Source organism: Trichosurus vulpecula, chromosome 4, assembly GCF_011100635.1.
Source record: "Trichosurus vulpecula isolate mTriVul1 chromosome 4, mTriVul1.pri, whole genome shotgun sequence".
NCBI classification, from domain to species: domain Eukaryota; kingdom Metazoa; phylum Chordata; class Mammalia; order Diprotodontia; family Phalangeridae; genus Trichosurus; species Trichosurus vulpecula.
This window is the reverse complement of record NC_050576.1, coordinates 103,082,793-103,105,546: the sequence shown is the minus strand read 5'-3', so window position 1 is coordinate 103,105,546 and position 22,754 is coordinate 103,082,793. Positions and strand designations below refer to the sequence as shown.

The window sequence follows — 22,754 nt, the reverse complement described above, 5'->3', positions numbered from 1 at the left end:
ACAACTGACAAATCCAGTGTAGAAGCCAATGGTGTTGATTAAATATGTATCCCGAGTATTATGTATGTTGCAATTTACCCTAAGAGCGTATCTAGCTTTATAGGTAATTCTATCAAGTTTGAGGCCTAAGTACAATTTCCATCTGGGTATCAACAGCAAAAACTTGTTGAACCTAAAGCAAATGGCTCCAGTAAACCTTACCTGCCATGGTGAACGGACGCAGTAGTATTTGCACTGATTGGTGTAGGGCAGGAAGAGGTAGGCTGCCACTGGCTGCCTCGAGAGGTAGATGAACCAATGGTAGTGGGTGAGGTAGCAGGAGATGAATTGCGATTGGCTGAAATGTAGGGACTGGTGGGGTCACTACTTCTACCAAATGAAGCACTGCAAAACAGCATACAGGGTCACTTTGTCACTTCCCTGTAGGACACGCCGTGCACACAACAACTCCCAGCCCCAGCTTCCCACTCAGCTTGTGTGCTTTACATAAACCTGAGCCGACGGAGGGAGGGTAAGGTGATGAACGAGTGATCAAAGTCAGCTAGTATTAGGGGATGTTGTAGGTCAGTTTCTGCTGAAGAGTACAGGAATACATGCAGCAATGAGAAGACAAGTGATGTTAAGGCCGTAGGAAAATGGGAGACATGACTAGGGAAGTGTAGGTAAGAAAAAGAAAATTATTCTACTCAGAGAGACCTATCCTATTAGACCCCAAGGCGAGAAATACTCCTTTCCTAAGCAGCCACATGAAACAGAGGTAACAGAAGAGGAGAGGAGTATGCTGGGCAATGAGAGAGAAGACAGATAATGTGGGGCATTGGAAGTGGGAGGCACAGTCAGGACAGAGGCCAAGAAAGGAAAAGGAAAGGATCATTTTAAAAGAGGCCAAGCCTGTTAAGAGCCCAGGGTAAGAAACAGTGCTTTCCTGAGAGCTTGAAGGAAATCGAGTTAGCACTGAAGAAAGCCCACACAACAGAAGAAGATTTGGAAATGTTCCACAGAACAAACTAAGAACTATTAGAGGACTGACAAGTAAAAAAAGAAGGAAAGCCCAAGGCATAGGGAATCGGGGTAATTTAGCAATAAAGAAGTGTTATCAAGGGGACTTCAGCACATCTTAGCCTAGGATGTAATGAACAAGGTAAAGTTACCTTTTCTTTGTTTTCATTAAATACAGGAGTCAGCTCAAACTGCAGCAAGAAGGGTCTCAGTTAGATATTTAGAAGAACTCACAAGAGTTGTACCGATACTGGGCTTTATTAATAAAGCAGTGGAAGCCTCCTCAAAAGAAAGGAGAAGATGGTGTTTTTCTGGGTGGTATGAATACAACCCTGACTGCAGGGTGGAAAAAAACTATAGGTTTTTTCCAAGGTCTCCTCATTAGCCCCAGGATGACTTGAATTATATATATACTCCTGATTGAAAAATCACATCATATAAAGGAAAACACCATGCAAGTTGGGAGATTAGTACTACAATTCTACCTTCACTGCTCTGTAACCTAGAACAAGTCATAATTTCTTTGGGACTCATTTATAAAATTGAGGAGAATACTATTTTCCTATTTACCTTAGAGCCAGGTTTGAGGATAAATGAAATCACAAAGAAAGTACTTTGAATTCTCAGAACTAGAAAAGCTCTAAAAATTCAATTTCTGGTGAATCTTGAACATATTTTCTTTCAAAATGCTCATTAATAAGTATGCTCTCCATCCTGATCTGACAAAGCCTTTCTCCCTGCTGCTCGCAAGAGCCATGCCAAAGAAATTTACTGCATCTGTCAAACCAAATGGCATCCATTTAACCTATTTGGAAAGAGTTGGGATCAAAAAATCAACATCCCATCATGCAATGATACCCACTTACCTAGGCAAAGGACATCATTTTTGCCATTTTATATTAAAATATACTGACTTATAGCATGTCAAACAAGGTGTACCAAGCCCTTGTCCTTTTCAACATGTCTAGATTTCTCATTTGCCCCCATCCTGCAGCACCTGGCTGGTCGAGTATACACAACTGAAAATCAAACATAATTTTGCCCCAGAATAAAATAATCTCTTGTATTTAGCTGTGTTATCTTTCATAGCATGTATCTGCAAAACTGAAAACCATTAAAAGGCTACAGAGGCTGCTTATTTCATAAGCCTATAATTCTAATGCCCTGCTCAAACATTCATCAGCTGGTGGTGCCTCTCACTCCCTATTAGGCGGCAGTAATGAGTGAGAGAGAGAGAGTGGAGACACTTCCTGTCAAACAGAAATATGGTCTGATCTTGTCTGGGTAAGCTGCCTGTACAGAGTCTCTCTTTCCAAGCCTGAGACAACCATCAGTCAACTAATGCAGCAGAGCTATGATGGCTACAGTGCAAAATGGGAGTGGCAGATGAAGGGAAGGGGAAGTCTCTGAGAGGCTGGAAAAGGAAAGCGCAATGGGCAACCCAGAGAGAAGGAATCTTCCAAATCAACAATTCTCAAGGTCCAAAACACAGTTATCAGTCAAGCAATTCTGCCAAAGAGGTTCTTCACTGACTGACCAGTAGCAAACAAAGTAACTATGGAAAAGGGACTGTAAGAGCAGGATTAAAAAGGAAAACCCAGCATTCCCTAAACTTGAGTGTTCCACAATCCTGAAGTGTCTGAAGTTACAGAACAAAAGAAGTCATTTAAAAACTCAGGCACCTAATCAACTGGTCTGGTTCTAAAAGTATCTTTTTAAATTAAAAAAAAAAAAAAAGCTCCCATACAGGCAACTTAAATGAGGCCTTCCCTTCCTCTAGAAGTTTTAGAAATAGGAATGATTCAGATTTAGGGTCAGTTTTTACAACAAGCAAAACCTCTGTTTTAGGATTCTACAGGAGTCATGGGATGGAGATGAGGAAATGGGGGCGAGGGCATGGGAAAGAGGGTAAAGAAGAAAAATTAAGATCAGTGGCAAAGATTTAATGTAATTCAATTAATGTTAATTGCTTTTAATTTAGATTAGCCAAAATATCCCAAGAAAGCTAAAAAATCCTGCATTTTAGTGATGCATGCAGCTGACCCTCTTCTTTCCATAGTGCAGAGGTGTCAAACGTGCGACCCACAGGCTGCATGCAGCCCACAACACTCCCAAGTGCAGCCTGGCCCAGATTAAAATCTAATTGGAAAACACGAGCAAAATAAATTTTTAAAAAAACTACATAGATAATACTATGTTTTAACACTAAGCCCACGTGCAGCCAGCAGAGATCCTTAGATAGGTTTCAGAAGTCCTGTTTATGTTTGAGTCAGAGGCCCCAGCTGTAGCCAATCACTGGGAATTCTTCCTCAAGGTCGATACCTTTTCAAGTAGGTTGACACATAGGTGGAAGGAGCACCAGTCTGAGAAGTTTCGTTTCCCTTTGCTTCATCCCTCCAAAGCTGCCGGGTATAAGAGCCACTCCGCACCAGATTAACAGCTGATTCTCTGTAGAGGCAAAAGAGGATAACAAACAAACAGAAAAGCACTGTGAGCTTGGGAAAATCTTCAACCCCCTCGGACCCCTACTCCTGTGCTGCCAGGGCCTTCTACTTATTATGCAAACCGGGAGGGAGGAGCAAGAATGAGAAGTCCTGGGCAGGAAAACAACAACGAGGCAGCTGGGTGGTAAAGCAGATGGAACAATGGGCCTGGAGTCAGGAAGACACGAGTTCAAATCCAAGGTTGGATACTTAACTAGCTGTGTGATCCTAGGCTAGTCATTTAACCTCTGCCTGACTCAATTTCCTCAACTGTAAATGGGGATAACAGCACCCTGCCTGTTATTTTGAAGATCAAATAATACGTATAAGGTGCTTAGCACAGTACCTGACACACAGTAGGCACTTTGTAAATGCTTGTTCCCTTCCTTTGCTCCCTTCCCCATTTCAATTGTCTCTCTCCCAGGTGTGGAAAGGGAATCTCTAAATACTGGGGTGTGCTTTCATCAGTCTTTTGAGCCGACTATCTGCCGCCAAGAACTCAATCCCTGAGAGCAGAGCTCTGCAGGCCCCTCAGTGCAAAGCCCCTTCCCTTGGAGGGTACATTTTGTCTGAACTGAGTTGCCTGCGTGTGGTTTCTCTCATTAGCATGCGGCTCTTTGACGGCAGGGCCTGCTTTTGCCTTTCTTTTGGTACACACACTCAGCGCTCAGCCCGGTGCCAGGCACAGAGTAAACTATAATAAACTCTTGTTCACGTGAATTGGTGCCCCTTGTACTAAGGTAAGCAGATGGAGAAATAAAGGGTTGAGGGAAAGAGGTGTTTACAGGGGAGTGCTGCCGGCTGACGGAGAAGCCCTACAGACAAAGGCAGCGCATTTCTGACATCTGCATTCAGCGGCTTCTGGCTTCATCCCCCTTCTCTACGGATAATAACGATGACAGTAACAACAGTGATAACAGCTGCATTTACATAGCGCTTTAAGACGTGCCCAGTGCTTTACAAAGATCACACTGGGTCCTCACAACAGCCGTGGGAGTTAGATGCTATTACGATCCCCATTTTACAGATGAAGAAACTGAGTCAGAGGTTCAACGACTTCCCCAGGCCCGGCGTTCTATCCACTGCACCACCTAGCTGCCTAAGTAATCAGGGACAGATCTGGCCTCACTTACTAGCCATTTGACCCTGTCTGCCTGACTCCGTTTCCCCATCCGTAAAACGGGGGTCATGATAGCACCTGCCTCCCACAGCTGCTGTGAGGATCAAGAGATGATATTGGTAAAGTGCTCGGCGCGGCTGTCATTGCTGCTCTTGGTCCAGCACCCTGCATGCCCAAGGAAGGCAGTAAGGATGCGCGCTGCCAGCTTCAGTCATGAGAGACTCTGCTGGCCAAGACAATTTCTTTAGTTAGGTTTTTAGAAAAGCATGTGACCTAAATAAAAAAATTCTACCAGATCAGGTTTTCCTCTGGGCTACGGTACCTCAGGTTCAATATGATTGAATAATCAATATTAAATCATGATAATTCTGAATTTTGTTGATTCTTGGACTGACCGATCCATATACAGAGTTGTAAATATACTATAAAAAACTTAAAATTCTAGGTCAATATGTTAAAAGTAAATAACACATCCACTTAACGACCCCAGTTAAATTCTCTACTCTGGGGTAAGCAAACCTAGCTCCACCCTTCGCCAACTAAGAGATGCTGTGATACAAGCAAAAGGTAAAAATCTCAGTGGACACTCTGATAAAGAAGAGTTTGAAATTCAAAAGCACTCATTACTCTGTGACAATTCAAAGCCTACATGTGAACAGCCACCCTTTATTACTTTTTCATTTTAAATGAATGGTTTCTAACCCATTGAACTTTTAACCATCTGAAGACTCCTTATAAGAACATATTTATCTAGGATAAAAATTAGGCCCAAATCCATGTGACTCAGCAACAAGTGACTCACTGGCCTGGGGGTGGGGGTTGGGGGTGGGTTTCCAGTCCTGGCTCTGCCATTTAATAGCTAGGTGGCCTGGGGGGAAGTTCAGTGGCCTTGACATCTTAGATTCTTCATCCATGAGATGGAAGGGCTGGAGTGGATAATCATTAGTCTCTTTCAGCTCCAGCACTAACTTCTAAAACTACCTAGCTTCCTGCAAAGTTCAGCTCATGTGCTGCCTCATATGAGGCCTTTCCTGATCCTTCAACTTCTAGTAGCTCCATCAACTCTGAATTACCGTGTTTTCACTCTGTATATACTCGTACGTGCACATACTGGTTCCCCACAATAGAACGTAAGCTACTTGAGGCCAAGGACTCTTTCTTTTTGTCCTTTATCCCCAGTGCCTGGCACAGGTAGGTGTTTAACAAACGCTTGGTGACTGGTTGATCACTATGATCTATGAAGCTTCCCTGCCCCACACTGATACTACCTTTACTCTAAAGTCTTCCATGCTTCCGTATATAATCTGTACAGAGCTTTCTTAACTTTGTCACTTGGGCAGTCCACACTTACAAGATGGCTGGGTTCCAGAAACTGATATGTAAGTTGGCTGTTTAGATTGGTAAGTTGGAGGATAATGCCTTTTTCCATAGGGGGAAAAATTATGATGAATAATGGTTATATTCCTAGGTAAAATATTATAAATAGTGGTTAGATTCCTAGGGCAGTTCACAGAGGCCCATTTCATTCATAATATAGCTGAACTAATAGTCTGAATTTCTGAATTTTAGAAACATGGGATCATGTCATGCAGATGAGAGGAAAATTAGAAGAAAGAAGAATCTTCCTCGGGGCCCCCCCCCACCCCCGCAAACCTTGCCCCTTTCCTTGGTAGAAGGCTGGCTCTACAAAAATGTTGAAGTAGGGAATCTTATCTTTTAGACTTTCTGCACTCTACTCTCAGCTCCTAATGCCTCACCGATGAGACCCTCAGGATCTCCATACTTCTCTAAGCACCTCCTTCGCTCTCCCTCTCTGCTCTAACAAAGTGCTCCATACTCAAAAACCACAGACTTCCCCAATCAAAATTCTGACACTTTCACCTAGGTATTACCAACCAATTAATTGTTGCTTATCATTCCTATTCACTGTGTTCTGTGCTAGAGATTCAAATACAAAAGAACAGTGGTGAACTGGATCAATTCTTACTAACGTGTGAATGACTGATCCTTAACCCTCCGAGGCCTTTTTTTTTTAATAAAATATTAGCAAAAAGATTGCAGCAACTTATCACAAGAATAATACACTATGACCAGGTAGGATTTATTCCAGGAATGCAAGGCTGGTTCAATATTAGGAAAACTATTAGCATAATTGACCATATCAACAACAAAACTAGCAGAAACCATATGATCATCTCAATAGAAGCAGAAAAAGCCTTTGACAAAATACAACACCCATTCCTATTAAAGACACTAGAAAGCATAGGAATAAATGGAGCCTTCCTTAAAATTATAAATAGCATCTACCTAAAACCATCAACAAGCATTATTTGTAATGGGGATAAGCTAGATGCATTCCCAATAAGATCAGGGGTGAAACAAGGATGTCCATTATCACCCCTATTATTCAATTTGGTACTAAAAATGTTAGCTGTAGCAATAAGAGAAGAAAAAGAAATTGAAGGAATTAGAATAGGCAAAGAAGAAGCTAAATTATCACTTATTGGAGATGATATGATGATTTACTTAGAGAATCCTAGAGAATCAAGTAAAAAACTACTTGAAATAATAAACAACTTTAGCAAAGTTTCAGGATATAAAATAAACCCACATAAATCCTCAGCATTCCTATACATTACTAACAAAGCTCAACAGCAAGAGATAGAAAGATTCCATTCAAAGTTACTGTAGACACTATAAAATATTTGGGAGTCTATCTGCCAAGACAAACCCAGGGCCTATATGAACATAATTATGAAACACTTTTCACGCGAATGAAGTCAGATCTAAATAAATGGAAAAATATCAGTTGCTCATGGTTAAGCTGAGCTAATATAATAAAAATGACAATTTTACCTAAATTAATCTATCTATTCAGTGCCATACCAATTGAACTACCAAAAAATTATTTTACAGAGCTGGATAAAATAATAACAAAATTCATCTGGAAGAACAAGAGGTCTAGAATATCTAGGGTATTAATGAAAGGAAATGCTAGAGAAGGTGGCCTAGCCATACCAGATATTAAACTGTACTATAGTCATCAAAACTACCTGGTACTGGCTAAGAAACAGAGTTGTGGATCAGTGGAATAGGACAGGAACACAAGATGGAGAAGTCAACGACTATAGCAATCTACTCTTTGATAAACCCAAAGAGGCCAGCTTCTAGGCTAATAATTCACTATTTCACAAAAACTGTTGGGAAAATTGGAGAATGGTAGGCCAGAAACTGGGCATAGACCAATATCTTACACCATATACCAAAATAAAGTCAAAATGGGTTCATGACTTAGGAATAAAGGCTGATACTATAAGTAATTTGGGTGAGCAAGGAATAGTTTACCTGTCAGATTTATGGAAAAGAAAAGAATTCATGACCCAACAAGAGATGGAGAGCATTACAAAACGCAAAATGGATAATTTTGATTACGTTAAATTGAAATGTTTTTGTACAAAAAAAGCCAATGCAACAAAAATTAGGAGGGAAGCAGAAAATTGGGAGAAAATCTTTACAACTAGTGACACTGATAAAGGCCTCATTTCTAAAATATACAGGGAACTGAAACAAATTTATAGGAATACAAGTCATTCCCCAATTGAGAAATGGTCAAAGGATATGAACAGGCAGTTTTCAGAGGAAGAAATTAAAGATATGTATAGGCATATGAAAAAATGCTCTAAATCACTACTGATTAGAGAAATGCAAATCAAAACAACTCTTAGATACCACATCTCTCCTGTCAGATTGGCTAAAACAACAAAACAGGAAAATGATAAATGCTGGAAAGGATGTGGGAAAATTGGAACACTGTTACATTGCTGGTGGAGTTGTGAACTGATCCAGCCATTTTGGAGAGCAAGTTGGAACTATGCCCAAAGGGCTATGTAAATGTTCATACCCTTTGACCCAGCAATACCACTTCTAGGGTTGTATCCCAAAGAGATCACACAAGTAGGAAAAGGACCCATCTGTACAAAAATATTTATAGTGGCTCTTTTTGTGGTAGCTAAGAATTGGAAATCAAAGGGATGTCCATCAATTGGGGAATGGCTGAACAAGCTGTGGTATATGAAGGTAATGGAATACTATTGTGCTATAAGAAATGGGGATGATATGGACTTCATAACAGCCTGGAAAAACCTACACGACATCATGCTGAGCGAGCAGAGCAGAGCCAGGAGAACATTATATACAACCACAGATATACGGATTCTGCTCATCTCAGTAACACAAGATACAAAGACAACTCCAAAGGACCCACGATGGAGAATGCTATCTACACCCAGAGAAAGAACTATGAAATATGAATGCAGACTGAGGCACACTTCATGCTAGCCTTTCCCCGCCCCTCTTTTTTTTCTTTTTCTCTCTTTTGTTTTTGGGTTGGTTTTGGGGTTTTTTTTGGTCCTGTCTCTTCTTTCTCATGATTCATTTCATTGGTCACAATTCTTCTCCATAACTTGACTAGTGTGTAAATTAATTCAATGAGACGTTATACGTCGAAGTTATATGGGATACCATGCCATCTTGGGGAGGGAAGGGGGGAGGGAGGGAAGAAAATCTGGAACTCAAAATTATGTAGAACCGAGTGTTGTAAACTAAAAAAGAAAAAAAAAGAAAAAAAAGAAAAGTATGCTTATTAGAATTTCAGGCAATACGACAAAACTTTGTTAAAAGATTTAGAAAGTCTGGGGCAAAAATTTTTTTTTTAGGGTTTTTGTTTTTGAGTGGTGGAGGGATAAAGTTTCAGTAGAAAGGCTACCTGGAAATTTGACATCTACTAGAGTCCAGGCCATTCTTCTTCCTTTCTTAAGAAATTCAGTTTCCCTTTTTTTTTTTTTTTGGAAGGGGAGAGGCAAGGCAATTGAGGTTAAGTGACTTGCTGAAGGTCACACAGCTAGTAAGTGTCAAGTGTCAGAGGCCGGATTGAACTCAGGTCCTCCTGTCTCCAGGGCCAGTGCTCTATTCACTGAACCACCTAGTTGCCCCAAGAAATTCAGTTTCTTGATCACAGTTTTTATCCCTATGCCAGCCCCAAACCTTTTCTCCTTTCTTCCAACTCCCTATATACTATCTCTTACATTACTGAAAAAAAAAACAGAGGGAATACTCTCTGATCTCTTCTCCCTTAATCTACCCCTGAAAATGCTTCCTTGTCATCCTCCACTGTCTCTTCCTTCACCACAGACTCCAATGAAGAGGTGGTCCTTCACTTTGCCAACACCAATCCCCTCTTATTTATGTCTTTAATCCCATCCGTTCTACTCTCTTCTAAAAACTTGACTCTTCTATCATTACCGATTTTATTTTTAATCTTTCTACTTTCACTGGCTTCTCTGGTGCTCCAATCTCCTTTAAAAAAAAAACGAACAAAAAAGGCCCCTTTCACTTGACTGCCATCTCCTCAAGCTATTGTGTGCTATATATCTTCTTCCTTCCATGACCAAACTCTTAAAAAGTATCATCTATACTATTTATTTGTGTGTACTTTTTCAACATCCACTCACTTTTCAACCCCATGCAATCTGACTTTCAACTCTTAACATTTGGTATTTCTCCAAAGTTACCAAAAACCTCCAAATAGCTCTATGTGATCTTATCAGTTCCCATGTGTTCAATTATCACTAGTAGGAAGATGACTCTCAGATCAATATATCTAGTTGTAATCCCTCTCCTTAACTGCTAGTACTGCATCTCCCTATGAATATATCCACTTAGATATCCTGTAAGCCTGTCAAACTGAAAAACCTCCCAAGCTGAAGTGCTTGTCTTACCCTCTAAACATCACCCTCCTTCAACCTTCCTAGTTCTGTTGGGAACATAGCCAATCCTAAACACGTAGATTTCACTAACTCAGCATCATTCTTGACTCCTTCCTCTCCCTCAGACCCCACATGTAATCAGTTGCCAAGTCTTGTCACTTTCCCCTCCATCCCATCTCTCAAGTTCTTACCCTTCTATCCACCTGCACAGCCACTACTTGACTTCAGGCTCTCATCACCTATCATCGGGACTACTAATCCACCTTCCTCATTGCTGTCTCTACTTCCAGTATCCTCTCCAATTCATTCTCCACAAAGTTACAAAATAAGTTTTCAAAGGTACAGATCTGATCATGTTACTCTCCTTTCTGCATAGCTTCAGAGTAAGAGAAAACTAGAACCAATAGGCAGACCGTACAGTAGGAAAATACTGTGTCAATATAAGAAAAAAAACTATCCCTTCCTTATCTTCCAGCACTTGCCAACTCTGGTCAGGCCAGTCAAACCTCTCGATCCCTAAAGGGGCTATGTTTGTGGAAGGCTCCTGCTATTCTCCCTGCCCCATGTGTGCATAGCACAAATTTTGCCTCCTTTCCCCAACCACTTCAACACACAGTGCTCCTCCTCCTGATCGAGGAACTTACTAATCTATGCCAGTCACTGTGGTGCTTAATCACATACTTTCTTTTTGTTTCTTTTAAATTTTTTTTTCCAATTACATATGAAAACATTTTTTAACATTCATTTTTAAAATTTTTTAGTTCTAAATTCTCTCCTTCCCTCCCTGCCCTCCTCATTGAGAAGGCAAGCAATTTGATATGGGTTATACATGAATCACATGCTATCTTACAATAGTTATGCGTTGTATCCCTTGTAAGCTCCTCAGGGATTCAGATCATAGCATTGCACATCTTTGAATCCTCCCTTTTTAACTATAATATTGGTGGAACTAAAACTGAAGACAACTAACAAAATTCTGTGGTTGACCCATGACACAATGAGTGCAATAATACAACTAGAGGTTAGCACCGGCTTCCAAAAGCTAGAAGGAGCTCCATCAAATTAAACAACCATGGAAACCATTTCAGACATCATATCTTATAGCAACAGTATTCCCAGAATCACAGAATGTCAGATCTGGAAGGACCCTTAGCAATCACTAGGTTGAGATCTTCATTTTTCAGATGAGGAAACTGAAGCTCTGAGAAGTGACTTGCCCATGGTCACACGACCCCCTCAAGCGATCACGTCACTGGCCTTTTTGGGCACTCTGGCTGGGTCCCAGATCTGATCTGTAGGCACGCAGCAGCCGCCTGCTTATGACTTAGAATCGTGCAGATCTGCACATATAGGAAATTATTTATTTTATAGTGACAAGGACCATTTCTTACTAACATGCTAAAATTCCTTTTTTAAAGTTCTGCATTGATATTTCGGCATCATGCTATGAAAGTACTGAGGGCATTTGATATAAATAAGAGTCAAAGTCCTTTAGAGCCTACAATTTTCAATTCAGTTCAACAAGCATTCATTAACTATCTTTTATATGCACGACAAATTGAGAGCATGAATCACAAGATCTCTGAATTTGGAATACAAGTAGGTTATTTTAGGGAGGATGGCAGGAAGGGAAGGAGAGAAGGGAAGACAAGGCAAGGAAAGGAAGGGAAGCCAAGGAAGGGGAGGCAGGGCAGGATTTATTAAGTTCTTACTACGTAGTAAGCATTGTGCTAAGCACTTTTCAAATACCATTTTGTTCTCACAACAACACTGGGAGTACTATCATTATCCCCATTTTACAGCTGAGGAAATTGAGGCAAACGGAGGTTAAGTGACTTTCCCAGGGTTACACAGCTAGTAAGTGTCTGAGGTGGGATATGAACTTGGGCTTTCCCAGCTCTGGGTTCAGCACTCTATCCACTGTGCCACTTAGACACAGAATGGGAGCAGTTTATCATAGTGGAAAAGAACAAAAAAGATACTCTGAAGAAGAAAGCGGAATAGCTGTCAGGCATGATGAGACAGGTATAAATAAAAACTAAAAGAAAAATTTATTAAATGTATTAAACAAGAAAAAGCAGAAGGAGGGATCGGGAACACATGTAATACACATACTGTGCAGGGGGATGCTGACAGGAGGACATTCGAAATGGATAAAGGATATCTGCCTACTTAGGGCAGAGAAACAAGAACCCAGGAAGACCTTGGCACAACAGCATCAAATCAGAGCAACCCGTTAGACTGACACAGCCATACCTGTTTTCCTTTTCCTCAATGTCGCTTGCGTTATTGAGCCTCCGGGGGGCTAGTGAGGAAAAATAGCTTTTGTTTTCCCTCTCCTGCAAAACCAAAACAAGGAAAGTGTTGGGTAGGTATAGTATTGATATGGGAGATGAAGCCTGGGACTAAATGTACCACCACAAAACATAACCCAATTGTCGGGCTCAGTTCAGACACCAATTCCATAGCCAGGGTTATATACGATAGCAGGTTTTCAGTGGCTCAGGAGTTCCTGGGTCCTTTCAAAAAGAAACAAGTATATATGGAACAAGCCACTGGATGGCAGGGGTGATCAGAACATGGATAAAAGCAGCCCAAATTGCCTAGCTATGGCAGAGAGGCAACAGGTTCAAAAGCCAAATTCCAAAGAGTTCTAAATGGACTAGTACTCGTTGACTCTTCTCCCCCACTGCCATCTTATTCGTTTTTTAACAATTAGACTTCAAATGTAAAGAACAGGCAAGCTAGGCTGTCCTTAGAGAGTTATCCTGTGAGGAGAAAAAATGTAGATGCTTCTTTGAGGAAAAGTACAACAAATATCACTACAGAGGCAACAAAGCTAGCGTACCTTCTTCCATCTCAGTGTTCTCAGGAGGTTAAAAAACCATTCAAGCTAACTAAAATAACAGGTCATGACCTCAGAGAGGAAGAACGAGAATATCAAGTGAGCCAACTTAAGACCTGGGACGGGGCAATTTGAAATGAACCATTTTTACTTATCTCGGGTGAGTAGCCATTTGTGAGGATTGCCTAACCACTACAAAACAGATAGTCCCCCCTTTACTATTGGTGGAAGTTTTAGGAGCACTTTTTTTTCCAAATTCTATTCTTGCTGAGATCTTTTGGCTTGAAAGTCCAAACTAAGGGATTATGCCCAATGTCATTTAACTGTTTTGCTCCCAAGTCCTAAAAAAACAAGCAAGTTGTATTTTTCTAGGAAGACATTTAAACCTGGATACACGTCACACTGTTGCTGTCCTAAGGGTGAGAAGGCTGGATATAAGTAGAGAGAAAAGGAGAAACTATGTGATCAATAGAGCAAGAATTGCTGCAGCTCTTGTCAACAATTACTTGTCCCTTGTGAATCATGTTTTGTCTCCAATATTAAGGTGTTGATCTATCTTCAATACCTGTGACTTTCTGGGGCTGACAAGGGTTTTCTATTTACCCCCATGGCTGGACTGTCACAGAATGAATCTCCTGACTGCCCTCCCCCCAAACAGCACCTTTTCTTTGTTGTCTAGCAGCGCAGAAATCCTGGGGCTCGATGATGAGCGGTAGATGGAGGAGCCTCGATCCCTTAAAGCCTCACGAGGACTGGCCACCTCACTGAGCATGTTGTGGCTGCCGGTCTTTCGGAGTCCAAGTCGCCATGAGGCGGGTGATTCATCCTTGGGCTCTTCTGCCTTATTAAAGAAACTAGAGGAGAACTACAAGGAAAGGAAGGAACAAGGAAGAAGAGCTGATGAAACAGCAACGTTCACACAGTTGGAGCAGATTCCTTTTTCAGACGATTAGCCTTTTCCTAACGTAATTCCACTCAACACTTGAGCTCAATAAAGCCCTGTTGTCTTGTGCAAGGATTACCAGACTGGATCCTAGTTACATGTGTGCCACTTAGGCCCTCATTATTCCCATCTATAACATGGGGATAACAGACATTGCCTTGACCCAGAGGTTGGAAAACTAAAATGAGTTCTTGGCAATAAGACAAGCTGATTTAATATTAAGTAAGCCTGCTTCTGAAGTCTTCAATGTAGTATAGAGGGGGCCCCAAGTTCTCGTGAAGGCTATGCCTACTAATTCCAGGGCCTACCAACTAGAAAAGCAAAGAGTAAGGGCTCAGCAGCAGACTGTCTATCTGTCATCTAGCACCAGCCCAGACCAGCTCAGATAGCCTTATACCACCAGGAGTTTGGCTAATAAGTGACAGAGTTTTTTAGGTATACCAACTAAAGAAACAGCCAGTTAAGGCTGTAAAATGAAGGAGTTGGATTGGAAGGCCTCTAAGGTCCCTTCTAACTCTAAATCTGTCCTGTGCAGGCCAAGGATCTACGAAGTATCAAAGTAGGACACTTGACAAAAATGTGCAGTGAGCAAAAGGTGTAAAAATGTGCAATCTTTGCAAAAATTCATTCAAATTCTAATTGCTAAAAATCTTTCAGAGGACTTGGATGTGCCTGCATTAGTTTGGAACTTTAATGGAGTCTAAAGGCCTTCTGAAAACTGCTTTGGGCTCCCTTCTCTGCCAAGCCATCTTTGTCTCTCTATCAGATAGAGTATGAGTGCCATAGAGAGCCATGTGTGTCATGTTTAGTTCCCAAGTTTTCGAGAGGACTAATGATGTATGAACCAATTGGTGTTTTGCATTTCAGTGAGCACTTATCTTCTTTTAATCTCCAATAAAGTGCAAAGATGGGAGTCTCACCAGAAAAACTTTAGACCAGAGGCAAATAGCACAGAGAGGCTGTCAAAACTGTAAATGCGGGAAGCCTGAGCTCCCCCAGACTGCTGCCCATATAAAGCTATTTGTAGGAAATACTAACTTTATCTTAAGATAAATTTTTTTCAGGTGACAGATAACAAGCAATTTCTAATAACAAAGGCCCTTTTTGTTCTGTACACTAATACTACTATCCAGATGAAAGTTTTACAGAATTGTAAAGAACATCAAGAGCATATTTATAAGCCCTAAAGCACCATAAATACATAATCTGCTATAAGCTATGATAATATTATTTTACAACACTTCACTCCAAAGCTGTCCTCATGGTCTTCTAGGGGATAACATAAAGCTGGAGCTGATTTTATGGCTTTCCAAGGTACTCACTCTTCTGGCAGGAGAAGCAGAGAGGATATTCTGAGATGGTGGTGGTATCTGCTCCATGATGGTACTCTTTGATTCAGAACTGGAGTGGTTGACAACAGCCTCTGGCTTTTGATCTTGTGTTTAACAGTGGAGAAGGAATAAAAATACTATTAAAATTTTGCTTCTCTCTCATGCACTTCTCTGCTAACTGAAAGGGGTCACCTGGCAAATATTAGCCAAAAGGGTTGAAGCATGAATCCACAGAAATACCTCAACTCCAAGTAAAACCACTAAGAGACTGCTGGAAGTAGAAGTTAACCAAATCCATGTGTAACTTACTCACCTGCCCTAAAAACTTGAGTCTAAATCTTTATTATGTGTAGAGGGGATTAAAAACATATCAATTTGATCTGATGAATGAGTTACTGGGCCATACAGTTGTTAAATATTTTGTCAATTAGTAAAATTTTTTTTAGTATTTATTGTGCTCATGACTGTGTTAGGAGACAAAACTAGCACATGTAAAACAATAGCAAAACAAAATTTAAAATCCCAAAGAACCAAACGAGGAACCAAATGGCTGGTTTGACCAGTGATAGTGGGACACTCCATGGGCAGACAGGGTTTGGAGGCCTCCTCCCCCCAGGAACCTACTGCCTCAGGTAGAGGCTCTAACACCTCTGTTCTGAGTCACCACAACGAGACCAAAGCCCCCACTCCCACTAGTTAGGCACCAGCAGACAGGGGCCTCCACTAACTCCAGAGTTGTGGTCCTAAGACAACACAAAAGAGGACTGGGCTGCCCTCCACAGGCAGTGAACTTCTCCTCACTGGAGGTTTTCAAGAAGAAGCTAAATGACTACTTGTTGAGTATTTGATAGTATGGATTCTTTCAGGCAATCAACTGAATTATATCAAGGGTCCTTAACCTGGGGTCGAAATACTCCCCTAAGGTATATACGGCCAGATTTCAAGGGGAAAATATTTTGAAAACTGTATTTCATTAGAACTGATTTCCTCTGTAGTCCTATGTATTTTATCTAATGCATTTAAAGAAGTTATTCCGAGGAGGAGATCAGAGGCGGCCAAAGGGATCTATGACACAAAAAAAAAGCTAAGAACTAGATGAATGCTGAGGCTTCTTCCAAATCTAAATTCTATGATTCTGCAATCTCTTCCTGAGGCTATCGCCCAGAATGAGATTTTGAAGTCTCTTTGCTCCAAGAACACAAGGATGCTGCACCTACCCTGTCAATGTGTCAATATTCCTACCTGCCCTGTGTCAATCAAACGATGCTACAGTCATTATCATCAACAGTCAGTCAACAAGCATTTATTAAGTGTTTACTATATGCCAGGCACTGTGATAAATGCTAGGGATTCAAATAAAAGCAAATTCTACTGAAGAAGAAAATATGTAAATCTCTATGGACAAACAAGATACACAGTGTAGGAGAAATGTAGCCTCAGAGTGACAGCATAAGCTGTGGGGGAGAACAGGAAAGGCCTTCTGCAGAAAGTAAGATTGGCAGAGATAAAAAAAGGACAGCATTCAAAGCACAGAAGACAGGTTAGAGAAAAAACTATCCATGGATCCCTTAGTGCAGCGCTTCTTAAACAGTGGGTCATAACCCAGTATGAGGTCATGTACCTGAATGCAGAGTTTGCAAAACATTTGGCAACAATAAAAGGTTTCTGAACATGCAATTACCAAAAATTAATTAAAAATCAAATACATATGAATCTGAGGTGTTTCTGGCAGCACTTGTCCATGTTGCATTGCACAACTTCACTGCAGCCTTGATTCTGAACACACAACATGCGCACTTTGCACTGCACATGCTGTCACACCAAGCAATGCCAACGAATACTACCAGAAACAACTGAGCTCAGATTTAAGAGACTATTGTATGTTATAAATTGCAGTGTTTTTACGGTACATACAAAATTGTTAAATAAATTTTGGCTTGCAATTAGGACAGAATTTCCAACAATTTCTGACACAGCCCTAAACATACTTCTGCCATTTATATTATGTATTTATGGGAAGCAGTATTCTCAGTATTGATGATTATAAAACCAAAGTATTGATCAACTCTGAAAAATGCTGACGATGTCCCGCAGTATCAAATATCTTGCCAAGATTTAATTCTTTATGTAAAAATAAACAAGTACACCCATCTCATTAGTATGTAAATCTGCTTTCCACTTTAATAAATGGTAAAATTATATGTATACCAAAGAATTGTTTTAAAATAGATTTCTTTATAATTTAACATCAATATGTTTCATTTGTATGCCTATTGTACATACCTATATAAGCAGGGCTGCATAAAAATTTCTCAGGCCAAAAAAGGGGTCATTTGTGAAAAAAGTATAAGAAGCCCTGCCTTAGATCTGTCAACCCCGAGTTAAGGACTCTTGATCCAATTCAATTGATTGCCCCAAAGAATACCTACTCTATCATACTCTGCGAAAGGAAAGGACAGGGTTCAAAGATGGTGTGTCATGTGAGGAGAACTAGTAAGCAGACAGGTGCAACTACACTGTAGATGGACAGAGGGGAGTAAAGTGTAAGAAGACTGGGGAGGTGGTAAGGGGCCAAATTGTATAGGGCTTTACATGCCATTACATTTGATCCAAAAGGTAACAGGTAGCCACTATAGCTTACTGAATGTGTGTGTGTGTGTGTGTGTGTGTGTGTGTGTGTGTGTGTGTGTGTGTGAGAGAGAGAGAGAGAGAGAGAGAGAGAGAGACAGAGAGACAGAGAGACAGAGAGAGACAGAAACCAAGAGTGAAAGAGAAAAAGAGACACAGAGAAACAGAGAGACAGAGACAGATGCTTTAGGAAAATCATTTTTGAAAGCTCAGTGAAGGATCATTTGTAGTGGGGATATCAAACAAAAGATGACAGAAATAATCTAGGCATGAGGCAAAGATGGCTTGACCTAGGGTGGTCACTGTGTGAGGAGAGAGAAAGATACACAACAAAGATATAGAAATAAGGTTTGGCAACTGACTGGATGTGAATGTATGGTTGTGTGGTTTGTCCTTAGCTCTCGAGAGGACCATGACATCAGGTAGATGATGCCATGACTTGCAAGTCAATTGGATTCAAGTGAGGGAGGGCTATGCAAAGTCACCAGCCTCATTTTCTCCTCTGGAGTCACCTGGGTCCAATGGCCAAATATGGATCAAGATGACTGGAGATGGCTTAAGATGCAGTGGGAGACCGTTTTGGACTTTTAGGTCCAAGGTCTTTCAGAGTTCTCACTTTGATTGAGGCAATGCCCATTCACAGGTTAGGGCTTTTTAAGAAGTGAGGTAAGCCAAGGCATAAGGGAAGGGGAAGACTCTCAGGGTTTCTGGTCAAAAGAGAAACAATTCTTATTTACATTCACTCTGAGCCATCAGGTTCCAAACAATAATCATTAAGTTGTGTTTGGGTAGGGACCTACTGTTAGCCAACCAATGAGAGCCAGAATGAACTGGGTTTAAAGTCTTTTAAGAAAAAAAATCTAGCCAGTAAACCCCAAGATATCTAGGTAGGTTTCAGCTTTCAAAATTTACCTTCCTTTGGGCAGAGCACCCTCAGGTAAGGGCTTGATACTAGGAGAGGATGTGGATGTGGATATGGATGTAGATGTGGATACGGAGGAGAGTAAAGAGTAGAGGATGATACAGAGGTTGTGAGTCTGAGGAACTGGGAAAATGGTGGTGTCCTTGAAAGGAAAAATTAAGTTTAGAAGAAGGAAAGGGTTTGGTGAGAAAGATGAGTCCTGTTTTGGGCATAGGTTTGAGATGCCTTATAAAAGACATTCAGCTGAAGATGTCCAAAAGGCAGTTGGTGATGCATGATTGTAGAAGTGAAGGACAATCTGGAAGAAGAGAAGCAAAAGGCAATCATTTTAAAAGAAAACATGATCTCTATGCAAACAAAACATTGCTCTCAAAGAGAGAATGTGTAGAGACATTTCAAGGATTACAGGAGGTCTCTCAGAAGAACAAAGGTCAAAAAACCCGAACACCATAATAAAAGAAACAACCCTAAAAAATAGCCTGCCAAGAATCTTTGAACACAGAAAACAAAGTGCCAATCAGAAGAATCCACAGATCACCTTTAAGGGGAAAAGGGGGATGAGTTATTGTTTCAAAGCTTAATGTCACTGAAAGAACTTGTCAACTTTCCAAAGTTAATTTGCAGTTTCTGTTTCATCTATATGAAGGAAGGGATAAGCCCAATACAATTTAGACAACGGAGAAAGCTAAATGGTACAACAGACAGCACTGAAGCCTGGAGTCAGGAAAACCTGGACTCAAATCCTGACCTGGAAACTCTGTGGTACCTGAGCACATCACTGACCTTCTCTCTGTCTCAGTTCACTCATCTGAAAAATGGGAATAATAGCAGCACCGACCTCCCAGGATGATCTTGAGGACCGAGGAGGTAACACGTGCAGAGCACTTGGCAAAACCTCAAGTGCTATACAAATACTGTGGTTTTTCTTTTTAATCTTGGCTATGAGAATAACTTTCTTTTTAGCTTGGCTTTTCTTGTGTGCATAGTTGTGTCAAATCTCTCTAAAGTGATCATGAACTTCATCTGGGAGGCTCTGCAGTGCTCCAGGGCTTAAATCAATGGACACAAAGCTACTACAAACACGGGATCGGAGAGATCTCACAAATCCCTTCTCCAACTTCAACTCTTCGCTGTACCTCCTCTGTGACTGTAAAATATCTTTTTACCTGCTTTATGTTTCATCTGGTATAAAAAACCAAAAAGTCAACAAAAAAAAAAGATTCCCCTCTGCTTGTTACATCTTTTGTATATCAAAAACCTGTACTACTTTTATATAAACATGAAAGATAACTTGTTGGAGAGAGCCTTTAAGGCAGCATTTTGCTCTATTGAATAAAATGCTTTTTTAAAAAGTCAATGAACAGTAAGCACACTAGGATTTTATATTCTTTATAGCTTTCAATAAATTTGTGATTATAAAGCTATGGTCTACTGCAGAGAACTGTTGGTGAAAATCTGCTTATTCTTTTCTAATAACAATTCCAATCCAATAATGATTTATTAAATGCCAGGCACCGTGCTAAGCGCTGGGGATAAAATTAATAAAAAAGACAGCTCCTGCCCTCAATAAGCTTACATTCTAGAGGGGGAGACAACACACAAAAGGAGGCAGGAAAGGTGGGCAGGGGAGACACCAAGAGGTGCCCAGGACAGGGACAAGTTGAAACCCAGCAAAGCTGTGTACACAAAGTGGAGTCTTTGGATCTGAGAGTCCAGTTTCTTCCCTCTATAATGGAAGGCACTGGGAGGAGTTTGGTTTTCTGTCCTCCTGCCCTCTAATCAGAGAGGAGAGGAGGCTGAGGAAGGTGGAGTTAATCAAGGATTGAGTTAGCAGCATGGTGGTGAACTCAGAAAACTTATCCTGGGAGGGGCATCATCTTGCAGGGAACTGAAACCAGGCAAGGCAGCAGATGCAAAGTGGGACATAATAATACCCACATTAAAGATGTTCTCAGTGTGTTTAGATTATTCTCATAAAAATTTGTATAGTTGGTGAAATAGGCGTATGGATGGGCACTTACTGATATCTCTTAGTCACTCCGGGAGGCGATAGAGGGGGTGGGTAATACTTAGGTCAGATTTCTCCCTTTTTTAAGCCTTTGGCATTATCCTCTATTCATTTTCCTTGAGTTTTGATCCCTCAATATCATCAAAATTGTCACCTCCTACATAGGTCTCCTCTGGTTATGCTTGGTCTAGCCCAGGGCTGTCCAACCTTAGGATTTTATTGAAACAATAGACAATATATTTTGATTTGCCAGTTTAGTGAGAGCTCTTTATTTACTAAAGCATTTATGTCAATTTCTATGCTTGTAGGGAGCGCCACATAAATCCCAGTGCAGGCCGCATTTCGGACAGCCCTGGTCTAGCCAATGGCTTTTCTTCAGTGCCTTTCATTTCCACTTCTTCCAACAGCATATGCAGGATAGAAACATCCGGAGTCCAAAAGTGGAGGCTCTACTATCATTAATTGTGAAAAGAGCTTGTTTTTTAAAAGTACTGCTGAAGACTGAAGGGAGCAGAACCAATGAAACAATTTAAGAACAATGTTATAAAGAAAAGCAACTCTGAAAGCCTTAAGAACGCTGATTGATGCAAAGACTCACTACAGGTGCAGAAGACTGAGGATGAAGCATATAGCCCCTTCCTGTTGACAGAGAGGTGATGGATTCAAGATTCAGAAGAAGAGAAACATTGTTAAATATGGCTGAGGTGGAAATCTGTTTTGCCTAACTGCATATTAATAAATTCTAGCGGACTTGGCTTTGTTTTTCCTCCTTTATTTTTTCTTTCAATATGGAGGGGAGAAAGAGGGTAGGAAAAAAAATAAGGAGGGTTATTAACACTTTAAATTGTTGTTTGCCATTTGTGAAGGAAGGCTGTGCAAGGTCACCAGCCTCACTTTCTCCTCCAGAGCCATGTACATCTGTCCAGTGGCAAGATATAGATCAGGACAACTGGAAATGGCCTAGGATGCAGTGGGAGACCTTAGCCTTTTTAAGCTGTGGTGTTTCAGAGTTCTCACTCTGATTGAGGCAATACCCATTCAGTGGGCTGGTTAAGAAATGAGCCAAGGAATAACCCCTTTTATCTAATAAAAAAAAAATCCATCTGGGAGGGGAAGACCCTCAGGATTTCTGGCCAAAACAGAAACAATTACTACTGGATTCCCCAGGACCCAAACAATGACCACTAAGTGGTGCTTGGGATGGGACTTATAGTTGGCCAAACAATGAGAGCCAGGGTGAATTGGGTTTAAGGCAGGGTCTTTAAGAAAGTAATCCATATAAGTGTATAACCTATATCAGATTGCTGGCTCTTGGGGAGAGGGGAGGGTAAGGAGGGAGGGAGGAAGGGAGAAAGGGAGGGAGAAAAAAGTTTGGAACACAAAATCTTATAAAGGTGAATGTTGAAAACTTTTTTTACATTTAATTGGAAAAAAATAAAAGAAAAAAGAAAGAAAGAAATCTAGCCAGTAAACCCCAAGATATCTTGCTAGGTTTCAGCCATCAAAATTTACGGTCCTTTAGGCAGAGCATCTGTAAATAAGGACATAATACCCCATGTGGACAGAGGGAGGGGAAGGAAGAGGGAGAGAAGAGGGCAACACTTTAATTATAGGACAAAATAGGAAGGAAGACAAGGAAGAATAAGACAAGTAGGACAGCTTTGAAAGTTACATGTTGAATTATTACATATTTTGAAAGAAAAATTACCT

General features: G+C 40.8%; 1 protein-coding gene across 8 annotated transcripts in view; it reads right to left on the bottom strand.

Moving 5' to 3' along the window:
- The window catches only part of PPP1R12B (protein phosphatase 1 regulatory subunit 12B), a 256,546-nt gene that overhangs the window by 140,637 nt on the left and 93,155 nt on the right, over window positions 1-22,754 (bottom strand). For 6 of the 8 annotated variants that reach the window (XM_036757286.1, XM_036757291.1, XM_036757288.1 and 3 more), the window contains exons 9-13: window positions 15,478-15,590; window positions 13,874-14,077; window positions 12,624-12,706; window positions 3,322-3,447; window positions 202-384 (exon numbers count right to left, since the gene is read on the bottom strand). In XM_036757286.1, the coding sequence (XP_036613181.1) occupies window positions 202-384; window positions 3,322-3,447; window positions 12,624-12,706; window positions 13,874-14,077; window positions 15,478-15,590 (709 nt within the window). The remainder of the gene's footprint in view (window positions 1-201; window positions 385-3,321; window positions 3,448-12,623; window positions 12,707-13,873; window positions 14,078-15,477; window positions 15,591-22,754) is intronic. The other 2 variants (XM_036757293.1, XM_036757292.1) reach the window with 1 other exon arrangement.